The 16,794-nt window shown below is 42.4% G+C and overlaps 2 protein-coding genes across 5 annotated transcripts in view; both read right to left on the bottom strand.

Annotated features, from left to right (window-relative positions):
- Nucleotides 1-16,794, bottom strand: part of LOC6054058 (kin of IRRE-like protein 1) — an 807,298-nt gene that overhangs the window by 419,505 nt on the left and 370,999 nt on the right. The gene's annotated exons all lie outside the window — the stretch shown is intronic.
- LOC6038854 (dynein heavy chain 5, axonemal) overlaps nucleotides 696-16,794 on the bottom strand; it is a 26,652-nt gene continuing 10,553 nt past the window's right edge. For 2 of the 3 annotated variants that reach the window (XM_038257414.1, XM_038257412.1), the window contains 11 exons: nucleotides 16,270-16,794; nucleotides 14,586-15,067; nucleotides 14,278-14,511; nucleotides 11,261-14,132; nucleotides 10,721-10,954; nucleotides 4,864-10,660; nucleotides 4,638-4,794; nucleotides 1,490-1,585; nucleotides 1,381-1,437; nucleotides 1,192-1,324; nucleotides 877-1,130 (listed from right to left, as the gene is read on the bottom strand). The exon at nucleotides 16,270-16,794 is cut by the window's right edge and continues 745 nt beyond it. In XM_038257414.1, coding sequence (XP_038113342.1) covers nucleotides 877-1,130; nucleotides 1,192-1,324; nucleotides 1,381-1,437; nucleotides 1,490-1,585; nucleotides 4,638-4,794; nucleotides 4,864-10,660; nucleotides 10,721-10,954; nucleotides 11,261-14,132; nucleotides 14,278-14,511; nucleotides 14,586-15,067; nucleotides 16,270-16,794 — 10,841 coding nt within the window. Of the gene's footprint in view, nucleotides 1,131-1,191; nucleotides 1,325-1,380; nucleotides 1,438-1,489; nucleotides 1,586-4,637; nucleotides 4,795-4,863; nucleotides 10,955-11,260; nucleotides 14,133-14,277; nucleotides 14,512-14,585; nucleotides 15,068-16,269 lie in introns of all 3 variants that reach the window. The other variant, XM_038257411.1, reaches the window with a different exon arrangement.

Genomic DNA, 16,794 nt, shown 5'->3' with positions numbered 1-16,794 from the left:
CGATATAGGAGTATGACATTTTTGCCCGTTACCGACAATTATCGACATTACCGACGGCTTTTTGATTGTATTTCACAAAAAAAAACACTTAGCAGAACGAGGATTGAACCACCAACTTCTTGGTTATTGATCCGACACGCTACCACCGCGCCATGGACGCTTGATGAAAAGTGAGTGAAAGAGCACCAAGATAGGCTTCTCTTTGGAGTGTTGCTCGGGGACGGGCCAGCTTTATATGTGTTGGTGAGAACTGCAGATCGCTGAAATTTTTACACGCGGGCAAAAATGATCTACGGGCTTGCTGCAAAAAATGTTATAAAATATGACATTTTCTGCAGCAAATCCAATGTTGCAGATTTTGAGATATATTTTTCCTTTGGGTGTATGATGATCACGAATCCGAGTCCCGTTTTATGATATCTCGTGACGGTGGAGGGGTACGACCCCTTTACATTTTTGAACATGCGCATGTGCGATTTTTTCAACTTATTTTATCTTTGAACAAATGTAAAAATATTGAAGTACATTAAAAGCTGATTTGAAATCAGATTTGTAATCATTTTTTGACAACCACAAAAAAAAAAACAAAAAAAAAATCACTCAGGTCAACCCAATGAATGCATTGCACATGACTATATTTAACAGGACTTTCTTTCATGTTTTGATTGCTAACAGCACAACACGACGGTAATATATTTTTGTCCGGGTGGTTAATTTTTCCCGCGTATTATTTTATTTTACTACAGGTTTTATTTTGTTTATAAATCTCTTCTGTTCATTTGTTTGGTATCTAGAAGTTCAAACACAACAAGTCTTTTATGTGCAAAAAATACAATATAGAGAAACAAGTGCATGTACTTTATTAAAATCAACCCATTATTTGATATCACAGAGCAGTGCCACACCGCGCAGTGTCCAGTGCCGCGGGTTAAAATCCGTCTCAAAGTCGATCGACCCGACGTACTTCTGGTCGGTTCGCTGGGGCTTGCGGTAGATCGGACACTCGTACAGCCTCGGATCCTTGCCGGCGGTGGTGTTGATCGCGTAGATGTAAATCACCGGCATCTGCTCGTACAGAATCTTGGCCTTCGACTCGATCAGCTTGCCACTGCGGCGGTCCAACGAAGCTCCTGAATTTTCACCCCAAGTTTTAGCAGGCGAAACTTTGAACGCATTCCGATACAAACTTACCCTCCAAGAACAGACCACTCACGTAAACGCCTTCCTGGGGGGCGTCGTGGATGTCCTCCTTGTTGTAACGGGTTATCTGGTTCTGCAGCACTACCGAATCCAGCGCCCAACCTTTGTGAGCACGTGTCACTTCCTGGAAACAGGGAAGGACATCAGACTTGCGTGACCTAGCCTTTAGCCTGTACTCACCTGTCTCATTGCAGTTAAAAATCCTTGTGTATTGAAGAATCCCGTCATCCAGAATACCTACAAAAAATGAACATAAACAGTACGTGCTTCCAACGATTGAATAACCCACCTTGGGACGATCGTTGTTAATCCAAACTCTAAACTGTTGATTTCGCTCCAGTAGTTCCGTGTACCAGAATCCAAGCGTCGTAGACTCCCATGAAATCTTTATAGGCGGAAGAAAGTTTGATTAGGATGCTGGCCCAGAAAAGAAAAATATCCTGCTAATGGAGGGAAAAGAACCATCCTTTTTCGACTTCAAAAAAGTAGGCAAAACTTGAAAAAAATTTCAACTTTCAGGTCATAAACTAAATCAAAAGTACATTTTAAATTTTTGGAATATAAAATAAATTCAAATATTTTTGTTTTAAATATGCATGCATGCAATTAATAGCTGTTATTTTTAAATAATGATTAAACAATCATTATAGGATACCAAAATATGATAAAAATATTCTAAACAATTCTTGATTTGAAGAAAAGATTTATGTTTCTTCAATTTAATAAAGTTTTATTAATTTTGACAATCAATTTAAATAATGCTGATAAAAAAGAATGTGGTACTTAACTTTCAAACGATCCCCAAAATAGTTTATTTTTTTCAGTATTAAAATGAATTTTGTTTTGTTTTTTTTTTTAATTTATATTATAATTTCAAGTATTTGAAGCAGCGATGGAATAATCCTCATCAAAAGAAAATCATTAGATGTTCTTCATGAGAAAAAATCCGAACGGAGCATGCTCTCCTCTCTCGCGCACGAAAAATCTGTAAAAAGAATCTAAAAAAATCATCATCTTGATTATTCGGCAGAACATCTTTTTCACTACTACACTTGCAAGTGTAACGTCACACGTCGAAAAATGATCTGTCACATTTTGTGACAGCAATGTGTGTAAACAAAGTGAAATAAATTACTTTAAGTGGTGCTGACAAGGAATTTCACAAAAAATCATCAGCAGATTGATTTTCTTGGAGAATTTCGGGAGCGATTTTCTTTTGCGTTATTTGCTTGCTCTCTTTTTCGCGGGTGAAGAAAGTTTGCAAGCGAAATAGATTTTTCACGATTATTCCATCCCTGATTTGAAGTATTGTGATTTTTTAACGCATTTTTAAGTGTTAAAAGTATTTAAAGTATTTAAAGTATTCATAGTATTTAAAGTATTTAAAGTATTTAAAGTATTTTAAGTATTTAAAGTATTAAAAGTAACTAAAGTATTTAAAGTATTTAAAGTATTTAAAGTATTAAAAGTATTTAAAGTATTTAATGTATTTAAAGTATTAAAAGTATTTAAAGTTTTAAAAGTATTTAAAGTTTTTAAAGTTTTTAAAGTATTTAAAGTATTTAAAGTATTTAAAGTATTTAAAGTATTTAAAGTATTTAAAGTATTTAAAGTATTTAAAGTATTTAAAGTATTTAAAGTATTTAAAGTATTTAAAGTATTTAAAGTATTTAAAGTATTTAAAGTATTTAAAGTATTTAAAGTATTTAAAGTTTTTAAAGTATTTAAAGTATTTAAAGTATATAAAGTATTTAAAGTATTTAAAGTATTAAATGTAACTAAAGTATTGAAAGTATTTAAAGTATTTAAAGTATTTAAAGTATTTAAAGTATTTAAAGTATATAAAGTATTTAAAGTATTTAAAGTATTAAATGTAACTAAAGTATTAAAAGTATTTAAAGTATTTAATGTATTTAAAGTATTAAAAGTATTTAAAGTTTTAAAAGTATTTAAAGTATTTAAAGTTTTTAAAGTTTTTAAAGTTTTTAAAGTTTTTAAAGTTTTTAAAGTATCTAAAGTTTTTAAAGTTTTTAAAGCATTTAAAGTATTTAAAGTATTTAAAGCATTTAAAGTATTTAAAGTATTAAAAGTGTTTTAAGTATTTAAAGTATTTTATGTCTTTAAAGTATTTGAAGTATTTACAATATTTGAAGTATTTGGAGTTTATGAAGTATTTAAAGTATATGAAGTTTTTTATGTATTGAAAGCACGGACGAACGGACATGACACCAGGAACAAATTTTCTTCAAATTTCTGAAGCAAACTATCACTTGCGCCATCTACATTCAAGTTGTCGAAGTAGCATCGCGCGATTAAGCATCATTTCTCAAAATGACGTATGCAATAATTAATTAAAACATTTAGCATTGGTATGGTGCTAGTAACAGTTATTTTGACATTAAGTTTGTCTTTATGATTCTATGTAATTTATCATGGATACTAAAATTGCCGAAAAATTGATAGAAATTGTATTTTTAATATAAATTCATACGACCATTTCAAGTAGTGCCCATGAATTTGCATCATCAGCTGGCTTTGTTTACGTTTTAAATCACGTGGCGCGAATATTTTGACATAAGCGATCTCGCTTGCGAAGTTTTTCGCCAAGAAGAAGTAAAAGAAAACCTGCTTCACTTTTTGAAACCCCGTGTCATGTCCATTCGTCCGTGTTGAAAGTATTTTAAGTTTTTTAAGTATTTAAAGTTACTTAAGTATTTACAGTTTTAAAAGTATTATAGCATTTGAAATATTTTAAGTATACTAAACGTGCGATTCAGCTTCACAAGAGTATATAAAAATCACTTAAAAATTAACAGATAGCTAGGTTTCATGCCAAAAATTATTATTTTGCATGCATATTCAAATAAGTAAGCTTATTTTCTCGATATAGCATGCCCAAAATATGGTTTTGATTCAAAGTTTAAAAGCTAAAGTTTAATATTCAAAAATGCTTTGAGTTGTGCTTTGAAAAGTTTACCTAAAAACAATCGAAATTTGTTTAGCTTCAGAGACAAAAAATCAAATAAGTGTTGGAGAACGCGATGGTTGTTACGACGTATAGCAAGCTAACCAGAGAATTTGTATTTTATTCAAATTCATACAAACCTTTGTTCAAAATTTACTCTTACCTTTGCTTTGATTGAGTCATTCCCAAGAAACCACAATCACTTGATTGAAGTATCGATTCAGCTCTATATCAGCATTGCAATGGTTTGAAGAAGTATATTAGCTTTGCGAATGTCTCTAAGTACTAAATGTTGGCAACTACAATTGGCTTTAAATCACCATTTAAACACTTAAACAAGTGATCAAAAGATTTGAGAGTTTCGCAAAGCCAGTATACTACTTCAAAGCATTGCAGTGCTAAATCAATACTTCAATCAAGTGCTTGTATTTTTTTGGTTTTACCTTTAACACATGTCTAATTTTATATTTACCTTCTGCCATTTTTCCGGAATCCGAGCATCGTACATCGCGTCCAAGGCATGGCGCAGATAGTTACTCATGATAATCGTCCCATCGATGGCCAGCTTCAGGTCACACAGGTTCGTGTAAACCGTGTTGATGACGCGCTGCATGCGGTCAATTTCCTGTCTGAAGTTGATTTCATAAAATCTGGGTCCCAACCCTGTGATCCGCGTTACAAATGATTTTAAAAATTACCTTAAGAAAATGTTCATGGGTAGCAGCGCTCCCATCCGGTTCAACGATTCCTTCACCTCGAATGCCACGTACTGCGGGGGCAGCTTCCGGAGCATATCGTTGGCCAGTTGGCACACGATGGACTCCCTGGTTTCACCACCACCGCCGCCACCTTCCTTGGGCTGTACGCTCAGGATGGTGTCCAGGATGCCCTTTGCCGTGTTGATCTGGTACGTAATGTCGGCGTTGGGATGCAGTCCAAACACTTCCGGCGTGTCCGTCGGGGGCAACTGGTTGATGTAGTCGACGTAGGTTTGGATGTTACGCGAGTTTGGCACCCGGTAACCCTTGTAAAACTCAAAACTTGGTGTTAGCAAATGCTCCGAAAACCAAACCTGGGTGAACGTGGTCAGCAGACGTTTGTCAAAGTCATCGGTGACGCGTCCGCCGTACATAACCTCCCCCAGCATATAGCACAGGGTTTGCCAGGACACGCCTTTTTTCGGATCCATTTCATCCAGATGGTTCTGGATAAACTGCACGCTGGCGGAGAAATCGGCTGCATTGAACTCGTACGGTATGTTCCACCCAAGTGGTCCAAACTTTCTCCGTTCTTGGACGACACAGTGGAGGAATGCCACCGTATACAGCAGCGGTGGCCACTGAGGTGCAGACGTATAGTCCAAATAGTCCTGCGTGTAGGTTTGATAACTTCGCTTCAAACTAGCTCGGATTCCTTGCGGTGGTTCATTTGTGAACTTGATCGCCATTTGAAGCAATCCAATCGGGAAGTGCTCGTGGGTCTCCGTGGTTACCCACAGACGGAACGTCTCAGCCACGTGCTCAGTTTCAATCAAAATGTCTATGATCTCGTTACAAAAAGTAAGCGACAGGTGCACATTCTGTAACAGCAGCCATCCTCCCCCAGCCATGCAATCCGTCATCAGTTTCCGGGCATGGTATTCCTGGCCCTGTCCCATGGAAACTGTCTTCAGAACAATTCCCTTCGTCTTTGCCAGCGCTGAAATTTGTACAGTTGGATCCGATCCTATCGAAAGGATGCACACCAACGGTGTCCTCGGCTCCGACTCCGTCCACGTCAGTTCCAAATCCAAAATGTGCATTTCTCCGTACTCCTTCCCCAAAGACACTTCTATATATCGCCTTGCTTGCGAAATTGTGCGATCTGGACTCCAAGAGCGAATCAGGAGCAACTTCCGAAACACATCCAGCTCGTTCTCGTAATCACAGGGAATCACTTCCAGCTCTGGACGTTCTGTTTCGTACCATTGTTTCCAATCACGCTCGTTGTACTCGATCTTTTTGAGAATTCCGTGGAATGTTTTCAACTTGCTGATTTCTACCAAATTCAACCAGGTGATATCCAAAATCCAACGGAACGGTTTCGCAACAACGGCGTTCAAATCCAACGATGCACCTCCCTTTACGAACGCCATGAATTCATCGTGACTTATTGTTCCCTTCTGGTAGTCAATTTTGATCGCCAGCATCAGCGTAAACAACTGTTTGTGTCTCTCATACAAACTACGGCTGGTGAAAGCCCACACCTCATACGTTAGATATCTCAATATTATACCAATCCGCTCTTCTGTAACGTTGCTTTTGGTGGATTTTGTAATAGAATTGTCAAAAATAATTAAAAATTGCTTCAAAGAATTTTGGTACATAACATTGACGTTGGACATTTCCACAATCAGGAAGTACAGAATCGATCCTCTTGCGGCAACGGCTCGGAACTCCTCGCGTGCCACCATAATCTTCTTCTCGGTAACTTCCGCAATCTTCAACTTTTGGTTCACGTCCTCCGCTGTTGTTTTCGTTTCCTGCAGAACCTCAATCAGCGCTTCATCGTCTACCAGCGAACCCTCGGTGGACGTCAGACGTAGCAGCAAATTCGCCTCCAGTTCCTTCATGCTCCGTTGATTCTTCATGACACTTTCAAACAGCTGCACCCGCTCTGCCTCCAGGTCAGCCTTTTCCATCAATATCACCCGACCAAGCAATTGATCCTCCAAACCGCGCATGGTTACGGTGAAATCAATAATCGAAGTCTTGGAACTGATTTCCGGACTGAACGGAGGGTTCGGCAGCTTCGTCGTGATGTACAACATAAATCCTGGCATCACGTCACACTCCTTATCGCCCACCAACACCTTCTCCATCGAGCCAGATTTGATAAAGTTTTTCTCCAGCACATTGTCAATCACGGGATCCAGTTCCGTTCCCACGTCCTCAATCAACAACGGTCGTCCCAGCGACAGGCTGTCTTCCAGATGTGTTCTGAAGTACTTGTGGTTCAGTGAGGTGATCTGTAGCTCGTTCTGATCCTCCTTGCATTTGATCCAGATCTTGCCCTGGCTTTGAGGATCAATCAGCAACGGATAGCTGCTCGATTTGGTCACGATGAGTGCATTTTGTATGGACAGTTCGTCGTTCGGTAGACCCTGAAGATTCCACTCCGAAATGGTTGCAGAGTCCGTCAACATTCCGATGATACTTAGTCCTGTCGTATACGGTATGGTTCGATTTTTCAAGATGTCCATCCAGGTTTTAAACAGCGTGCCCCTGAACTCTTGGTTGTACGGGCCACAGTACGATAGGAATCCCGTTGCCAGCAGAACATCCCCAACCAGTTTGCCGAGCTGGATTTTGAATTCTTTACTTTGTTGAGTCCAACGTGCCTTCTCACCACCGAGTCCGTTGATCAGCGCCGTAGCCGCAGTCATCTTCCGCAAACAACTATTTGCCGCATCTGTCAGTCGCTGCTTCTCTGAAACGGCTGCATCGTACTGATCCTTGACCTTCTGCAAGGCATTTTCCCGTTCTGCCAGCTGATCTTCGGCAGCGGCTAAATCATCCATCGCAATCTTGAGGCGAGCCTCCTGGAGCATTAGGTTTGATTTTAAAGGTAGTACTTCTTTGTTCACCCCATGGAAGAATGCCATGGCTTTAGTCCAAGATAGTAATCCTGCAACGTCGCCACAAACTCTTCTAGCGGTGTCCATGTTGTAGTCCTCCATCCTAAAATATGGCTGTAAATGCTCTATCATTTCGTCATTTATGGTATCTTTGGGATAGTTTTGTAACTGCAGCAAAAACGTCGTGCTAGCCATCATTTTTAGTGATTCCTGCCACGAGGGTTTCGGAGAAGGAGCGCTAGTGTCGGCAATTACTGGGTGAAGTTTTCGTTGGAACATAATTAAAACAGAATCCATGATACGCATAATTAGATGGGGTGGCCGTCCGAGCTTTCGAACGGTCGCGATGTGAGCTGGCTTGATCGTGTTCAGGGCCGCTTCGGCTTCCTCGAGCGCTGGCTTGGCGGCTTCCAGCTTTTCCTCCGCAAATCCTTTCTCCTGGGCAATGTTTTGTACCAGGGCTTCAGCTTTTTCCTTTACCACCTGTACCTGGTTCTTGAATATTTCCGCTTGCATCGCGCGCTCCGTTACCTCCACCAGCACCCGCTCCGCTTTGGCGGACGCTTCGACCAGGTCTTTCTCCATGACGGCAAGCTCAATCTTTAGTATCTCTACCGATTCGGATGCTTCGGCTAGTTTTTCCAAACCAGTGTCCATCTTCTCCGCCCCGTCGCACAACTCCTTGTGTTTCTGGGTGTAGATGTTCTTGTACCCAGCAATAAAATTCAAGTATGACTTTGGAGTGACATGTGTTGCCCGGCGGAATCTCTGATAGTATTCCGTCGACGTCATTGAAACTATATCCTGTATTGTTCCCAGAGCATGTACTAACTCATCCTTGACTTCTGGCGAGCACTCAATCGAAAAGTCGGTCAAAAAATGCCGAGCAACTGCAACCAACGCATCCTTCGGCCACGGCTGAAACCAGTCAACTGTGCAACCGCTTACCAGTGCCGGGAACCGCATAATTCTACGTCGGAAGGTTTCGCCAACTGGGGAGAAGCAGAAGACCACATGGAGATGGTGACAAACACGTTGGAGGAAGTACTCCATGACGGTTTCCTGTGTCACGTTCTTCTTTTGGTTCTCCCGCTTCATTGTTGGTGTTAGTTCTGAGACAATCTCAGTTTGCTCATCTCGATTGAAAAGGTTCGAAATCACGCCCGATGAGAGAATATTGTTCAGGTATTCGAGGAAGCTCTCCTCTTTAACATCCAGATCGGTGAACAGGAAAGTCGTTCCTTTGCCTTGAACACCACACGATCTGTACAGGAGTTTCAGATCTTCAAGAAAGTTGGCTACGTTGTAGGAGCGTGTTAAACTGATCTGGAAAGTTTTGTAGCCAGCGATAAACGAAGCTAATTTGGTTAAAGATTGCTTCCCGGAGCCACCCACGCCAACGAGCATAACGTTTCCTCTCGGATGACGGATGATTCTCGATATTTTCACCAAATGCAACATTGCATCAGGGAAGAACACCAAATCCATCCCGGTGCCTCGAATCATCTCGTTGAATTGCAGCAAAAACATTTTCAAACGGTCGCGCAGGATACTAAAGTCCGAAACAGGTTCGTAAACCTTGGGCAATTCCATATCAGTTTCCTCTCCTTCCTCTCCAGTTGGCTCTGGAGCGTCTCGCATAAAGTCTACAAACACCGGACTTGGCACGGCCATTTCCCGGTATTCTGGACCCAAATCGGTTTCCAAAACTTTGAACATCTCTTCCAAGAACCATTCCGTGTCTGACAGCGATACAAAACGATCGGCAAAAACTCGTGAGCATTCGTTCTTCCACAGCATTATGAGCACCGACTCCGACGTGATCACAGTCGACAAGGTTCCGATCATTCCTTGCCAAATTCTTGACAGATCTCTCAAGCTGAAAACGTAGTGGAACTTGGCTGGCGTAGGCAACAGATGTTCTCTGGTGTGCTGCCAAAGGACTCGAGTCAGCGGGACAAGTTTCTTCACGAGCTTGCGCACCTCAAGCGAGAATCCTCGCTTCACGTTGTAGTGTCCCTCACCAAGCGTTTTAAAGATCGTATCTATCGATGTATTATCCGGAATGTTGCAATTAAAAACACTGAACTGTCGCTTCAATCGAGCTGGTATGTCACTCCGACCACCTCCCGGCAGTCCCATCGCCCCAGCAAACTGCACGTCAATTATGTTGGTGAATTCTCCAGGTTTCTCCAAGCTGTAGAATCCTCGCATGTCCATCGTTTGTCGAACGATTTCGTTTGTTATCTGATCGCCCCACTCGTTGATCTGCGGCATGTTGATGTCGTCTATGAACACCAACAGCTTACGACCCCCACCCGGGCCAAACATGTTACCCATCCGCTTCTCGACGTAACTTTCGATGGTTTTCTGGAAATGGTACGGGCTGGTCGCAGACGAGAAATTAAACGAACGCCCCATGTGTGTATCCGTGTTCAGCTTCTTCATGAAGCTCTTCATGATAACGGTTTTGGCCGTTCCCTGCTCCCCAATCAGCAAAACAGCTTTCTCTTGCTTTACGATCACATTGATCAAATAATCAATTCGCACATTGTCCACAATCGGAATCAAAATGCTCAAATAGTCCGGAGTAGAGAACTCCGGATAGACGTAGGGTACAACTAGAGTTTTCCACAACTGCCAACTGCCCATTGGTGACACGAAAAAATCGAATATCGTCGAGTCTGGTTTCTCGTCCGAAGATGGAAAATCCAGATTGCGATAATTCTTCTTGGTATGGGCATCCAACTTTAGACGGTCCGCTGAGTTGAGGTACGCTCCTATACCCCACGCCAGTGCAAATACATAAAGCCGATACAAGTGCTCCGGCGTACAGGCCTCGTCCATGACCTTTGGCGCCTCATCATCGTTCACGTCATCTGGCGAATACCACGAATAATCAAGCATATATCCATGAGGATTAATTTGAACATACTTACCGTCGAGACTTCCAGTGGTCGATGCTACCGCTTCCTGCTCGTTATCGCTTAGTACTGGAACCAAACCATCTAGCAGATAAATCATCTGCTGTATGAAGTTACACTGCAGCACCTCCATCATCAGCATCAGGTTTTGCGTGGTCCAGGTGTAAATTTTGAGAAAAGTACTGTCAAACAGTTCGTTGAATACCCTCTTCTCTTGGGGGCTGCGCGTTTTCAACCATGCTTGCAAAACTGTTTAAAGAAACGGGTTAGTTAAAACTACAACTAGAAAGCAGCGAGACGTCGGTTCTGCTGAATCCAACAGTTTGGAAACAATGTGAAAATCTAGCGAATGACTGATTCTTTTGAGCAGAGATCAAGAGGCATGTTAGAACACTGCGTAAGAGCACGAATTACGCTGTGAAGCTCCTTGCTGATAGTACACTGGAAAACTTAAAAAACATACCAGTTCTATGCTGGGAACTTCTGCGTCCTTTTGATGTTCCAAATTGTTATTGGGCCTAAAGCGTGCAGAGATGATAGCGACTATTTGCTTACTTGGTTTCCAGTCCAATCCAGAAGAGCTCATGTACACCATGCCGTTGCGAGACACGGTCGCCGGTGATGCGTTGTCAATGTTGTGTGGTTCAAATATAATCTTACAGGTCGGTGCCATCGACAGTCGATCCCCGTTGGCGAGGGTAAGCGTCTTGTTGTCGTCGAGCACCGAGTTGAGGTTTTCAATCCAGATACTGTCAACGGGTCCATCGAGTACCAGCCAGGTATATTCTCCTTTCTTTGCTTTCAATGTTTTTCTCCAGAGTGCAGAGAAGATACCGTCGGTCCAATCGTTGGTAGCCACATCAAGTCGACCAAACATTTGGGCTGCAGTAATGGCCTTCGGGTTCATGCGCATCTCTTTGTGCGTAAGTCCGATGTCGGTCAGCGCCTTCATCAGGATTCTAATGCAGCAGGTCTTGCCGGCCCCCGGTGGCCCTAGGGCCATAATTCCATGTCGCACCTGTTGGGTCTCGTAGAGCTGAATCAGCTTCAGCACCCACGGCGCATGGTATATGAGACCGGCCTGCTCGACCTGGTACGCAATTGCGGTCTCCAAGTCACCGTAACTGGTTTTCTCCAACGTCTGGTTGGGAAACAGATCGGACACGAGTGACATAAACAGAGGTTCATCTTCATCGATTAGCTTGGAGAGATTCATATCTCTCAACACTCTCATCACAATGGTACTTTCACTATCTTTGTGGTTGACACGTTTTGCAGCTCCCAGGGTTCGTAGAACCGAAAGGATGTTCCGCAGCCCGAAATCGTAGTGTACCTGTTTGGTAAGCTGTTCCTCACAGAGTTTGTACAGAGTGTAGAACTTTCGCGCCAATGTGATGTTCTCCAGGAAACCGCAAGATGCTAGTTTAACACGGATGATGATCTGTCGGTCTGGTACCATCATGGCAACAGTTCGGAACTGGATTTTCAAATTTTCAGGCAATTCCTTTCGACCGGCATATCCGGGATTCATGGTGATGAAAACACCAAACTCCATGTTCATTTCGATATCATCTCCGTCCGTGAAGATGAAGCGCTTCTTCTTCTCCTTCCTGGCGGTTAGAATAACCGCCACTTGCTGGGCCGCAACAGACAGCACGGGCAACTCAATACGGTTGAACTCGTCAAAACATCCCCACGAACCTGACTGGGCCAGTCCTTTATATATCCTTCCCAATCCACGATAATCCATTTGATCTGAGCAATTGAAGACTACGACGTATTTGGCCAGCGTTTTGCCCATATCTTTGACAGTTTCGGTCTTGCCCGTGCCGGCAGGTCCACATGGACTTCCACCCATGCTCAATGCCAGTGCCTGTGCCAGCGTTATGTAGCATCTATCCGTGAGCGGCGTGATAACCAGCCGATCTGTGCATCCCAAGTATTCATTCTGGTAGACGAACGTAACGTCGGTGATGTTGATCCATGTCTTGTCTACGTCTTCTTTGAAGTAAAAGCGACACTGCTTCAACCATTCAAAATCGTTGGACGATCGGATGTTCATTCTGCACAGTATATCAAAGATGTCCCGCTGGTGAACGTGAATCGTAATTAGCGTTTCAAACTTGGTTCTCTCAATCTTGAGCAGGTCTCTGGTTGTCTGATCAATCAGCGTGTTCAAAAGTTCCAGGAACTTGTTGTTCGTCTCAGACATGACTTTCTTTTCGTGACGCGCCTGCATTAGAGCCATTTCAGCATCTCTGGTCCATATCATTTGGATGCCTAGCAAACCAACTTGTGCCGGCAGCTTCTCCAGGAACGATAGCAGGGTAAAGTTGGGATCATTCATCAATGCGTACGCCTGGCGTATGATGGAATGCAGCGATTGCTGCATTGACTGCAGTAAAGACGTGAGCCACGTTTCGACTGAACCTTCTGCTCGAATTGCTCGATCCAGCGGAATCTGCTCGCCTTCTGAGGAAGTAATAGCCATCATTTTGTTGTACTCGATGTCGTGGAATTTCACAAAACGCGTGTTGTCGAATATTGACAGTAAGTGGTTCTGTATGGTGTGGGAGTCGGATGCTTGTCCGAGAATCTCCAACAGTGCAGGATCGGAAACGAAGAAAAATCGCGGAAACATCATTCGTTTTTTCTCCAGGTAACCACTCAGAGATTTCTGACACAGTTCTAGCTGTTCTTGTAGATGTGGGAGAAGTTGCTTCAGCAAATCGTCTCCAACGCAGCACGCAACCACGCCTGGGGTTTCGTGAGCTCGTTGCATAATCTTCTGCCACGACTTGTCGATCTTGGAAAATCTCTTTGCCTCTTTCGGCAGCTGCTTGGCAATGTCACCTCCGACGAATACGGCCTCCAAGTAAACCCACATGTTCTGCACCAGCAGCCATCGTTCCAAGATGTCGTTCGAGTTGGACAAATCGTAGACCCACTGCTGGATCTGCTTACGGAACGGTGCGTTGTATCGATTCGATAGCAGGGAGCTCAGCACCATCAGGCTGTCCTCCAGCTGTCCAATGGTCTCTGCCGTCGTGTCACCACGTAACAACAACTCGCCTCTGTTGTTGAACGTCATAAAGCTAAGCTCGTGGGCAGACCATTCGTTCGTAACTTGCTTCAGTTTCGCTTCAATATCTTTCTCTTTCATTGCCGAGATGCAAATGTCTTCGATGTCCTCCTTGTGCTTCAGCAGGGGCGCTTCCAGAATGTGCTTCAGCGTAAAACCTTCGCTGTCAAACTCGAAAGTGTACTTTGTCACCTCCATGATTCTCTGCCAATGACGTGGTTTCATCGCTCGATTTGCCATAAGCTCAAGCAATGGACACATGTCATTGAAGTCATCAATTGTTCGTTTGAGGGCGTAAAAGGCGGGCCACTCCTTGAGGCCCTTTGGTAGCTTGCGGCAACGATTCTGAAAATCAAATACAGAGTGCATTAAGTCGACGTTTACTGACATTTTTTTTTGTTTGTTTCTAGTGTGGACTTGAACTATATCCGACATGCGCAGAGATACCGACTTATAGAATAGCGAGATAATTAAGAATCAACTGTGTTACCTGGAATTCCATCAACTCGTTGTTTATCTCTTCGATGTCGACATCACTCCAAGGAATATCATAGTAGCTGCTGACCCGATCAATGACATCGTTGTAAAGCTTGTACAACTTCTGTAGCAAGTTCAGCTCCTTCTTGATCTGGCCAAGTTCAGGATAGTCTGATTGAGGCAAACCAAACAATTCCTCGCCACTCTGATAAGTCTGGAGCTTTCTCCACATTCCATCGAAGCGATTCTGGAAAATGTAGGAGGGGGAGGAAAAAACGTTCCACTTTCAATGTTGTCAGAGCTAAACCGCAGGTAACCCACTTGGAAGAGCAACAGTTTGTCGGAAGCTTCGCGGGGCGTTAGCCCCGGTTCCATTGGACCAGCAACCCTGTACTCGGAAACGTAGTCCAACTTGTCCTGTTTGAACTTCTCCAAGTTGGCTCGAAGGTCGCTCTGAAAATCTGGCTGCATCTCGAGAAGTTTACAGTGCACCTCTTTGGCGCGGGACTGCAAACGCACCCAAGTGTAGCGCAGATTATCAACCTGGTCCATCTGTTCGCGATCGACCTGGATTTCGTACTTGTGCATCATATTGAACGCGTCTTCGATTGGTTCGATTTTCAGCTCCATATCGACCTCTTGTTCGCGGATCTTGCTCAGTGTGTCCATCACGGTGCGCACATCGTCCAGGTCACGAATCTGCCGGTCTAGCTTGCGGTCCATTTCGTTGATCACCGCGTACACGTAGTCCATCTCACGTTTGTACTTTTTCTTCATCGCCTGCCCTAGCTTATGAGTACAGGCTGAAAGTTTAAAAGTTACGTTTAAAGAGGTGCATTCCGAAAAGCAAAGCATTTCCTGCATGCCCTTGCTTAGAAATTTTCAGCAATTTCACACAAATATTAAAGAATATGAAAATTTTAAAGCCAAAATGCTCTGAATTGGAAAGAGCTTAAAAAAACAGGTAGAAAATTAATGTAAGCTTCAGGTTTAATATTCTGTTAATTTCTCATCGCGTACTGTAAGGATTAGCTCCCTGAACACGCTCCCAGCGATATTTTTTTTTTAATTGTCGGCCTTAAAAAAAGATTTTTAAACATATACACAAAGAATCACCGTGTCATTCCATATTTTGCATTTCAAAATGCCCGGCGGCTCCACCAAATTGCCATGAAAACCCATTTTGTTTTCCTGTCATTTCAGTCAGCACCGGGGGGCCCACCTATAGCATTTTGAATTTGTGGCAAAATAATAAAAAAGTTTAAAAAATGATGATAGAAAATTGAAGTATTTTTTAAAATAAATTAAATAATTAAAATAATTTTATCTCCGGGAAGCCTTCGAATGTTTTTGGCACCCTTCAAAAATATTTTAATAATTTAATAAAAATATCCAACATTAAAACTTCTTTATATTTTTCACAACATTTGAAAATGCTCTAAGTGGGCCCCCTGTGCCAACTGAAATGACGTGCATCTGTTTTGGCAGATAAACAAAATGGTTGTTAGAGCAATTTGGTGGAGCCGCCGGGTATTTTAAAAAGCAAAATATGGAACATCACAGTCGTTCATTGATTTTATTTATAAAATCAAGTCCATTTGAAGCCGAAAATTTGTCGATGAGAGCGTGTTCAGGGAACCCAAATCTTATAGAAGAGGAATGGCATTTAATTCCAACGTGCACCTAATTTTGGCATTAGGCATCAGCACTTTGGCGTTCAGTTGCAGCTTTCAAATAAGCGTTTTCACCCCTTATCAAACAATAAATAGCTTAATGAGATGTGAGCAGGCTAGTTTCTACAAAAACTCTTTTAAATAATTTGTTTAAACAGTGAGAGTTTTAAAGCAATTAGGACGCGTCCTTAACCTGCCAAACAAACGAAAGTTTTTCCCTATGTGATGAGAAATCAACAAGAAAATGAACTCAGAAAAATGTCTAGTTGTGTTATTAGAGGAATTTTGCCACTTTTGGTTTCATGTAAAGTTGCTGTATACTTAGTACTTACACTTAATTTCAATAGTCAACCCAAACTTCAACTTTTCCGTTGAAAGCGCAATACTTTGGCCAAAGTATTGCATGTCCGGTTCGACCGTCAAATTAACGTCCAGTTCTACCAAGCGACGCAATGTACTCTCGAACTCCAGCAACGTGTTCTCCAGAAGTTGTCTTATAGTTTTGTCATTCTTCCACAAAAAGTGATACGGTTTCCATTTTTCCACAAACATTTGCAGCTCAGGTTTCATGTTTCGGATGCAGCTGGACAGTAGCGACAGCGTCTTGACCACCTCCTTGTTGTCCATGACGTAGCTGTAGAAACTCTTGGTCATGTGGACCATTTTTTGCTTCTCCTCCGATTTGAGCCGATACATTTTGCGTCGCCGCGACTTCTCATCCAGAGCAGCAGCGTTAGCTTTGGCTAACTTAGCTGCAGTGGCTGCCGAAGCCAGAGCGGCAGCCGAAGGCCTTGGTTTATCGTCAATATCCTTTCCGGTGTTCCACTGGGCAACGCCCTTGGATACACCGGTAATCT

This window comes from Culex quinquefasciatus, chromosome 2 (assembly GCF_015732765.1).
Source record: "Culex quinquefasciatus strain JHB chromosome 2, VPISU_Cqui_1.0_pri_paternal, whole genome shotgun sequence".
NCBI classification, from domain to species: Eukaryota; Metazoa; Arthropoda; class Insecta; order Diptera; family Culicidae; genus Culex; species Culex quinquefasciatus.
This window is presented reverse-complemented; position numbering and strand designations above follow the sequence as displayed.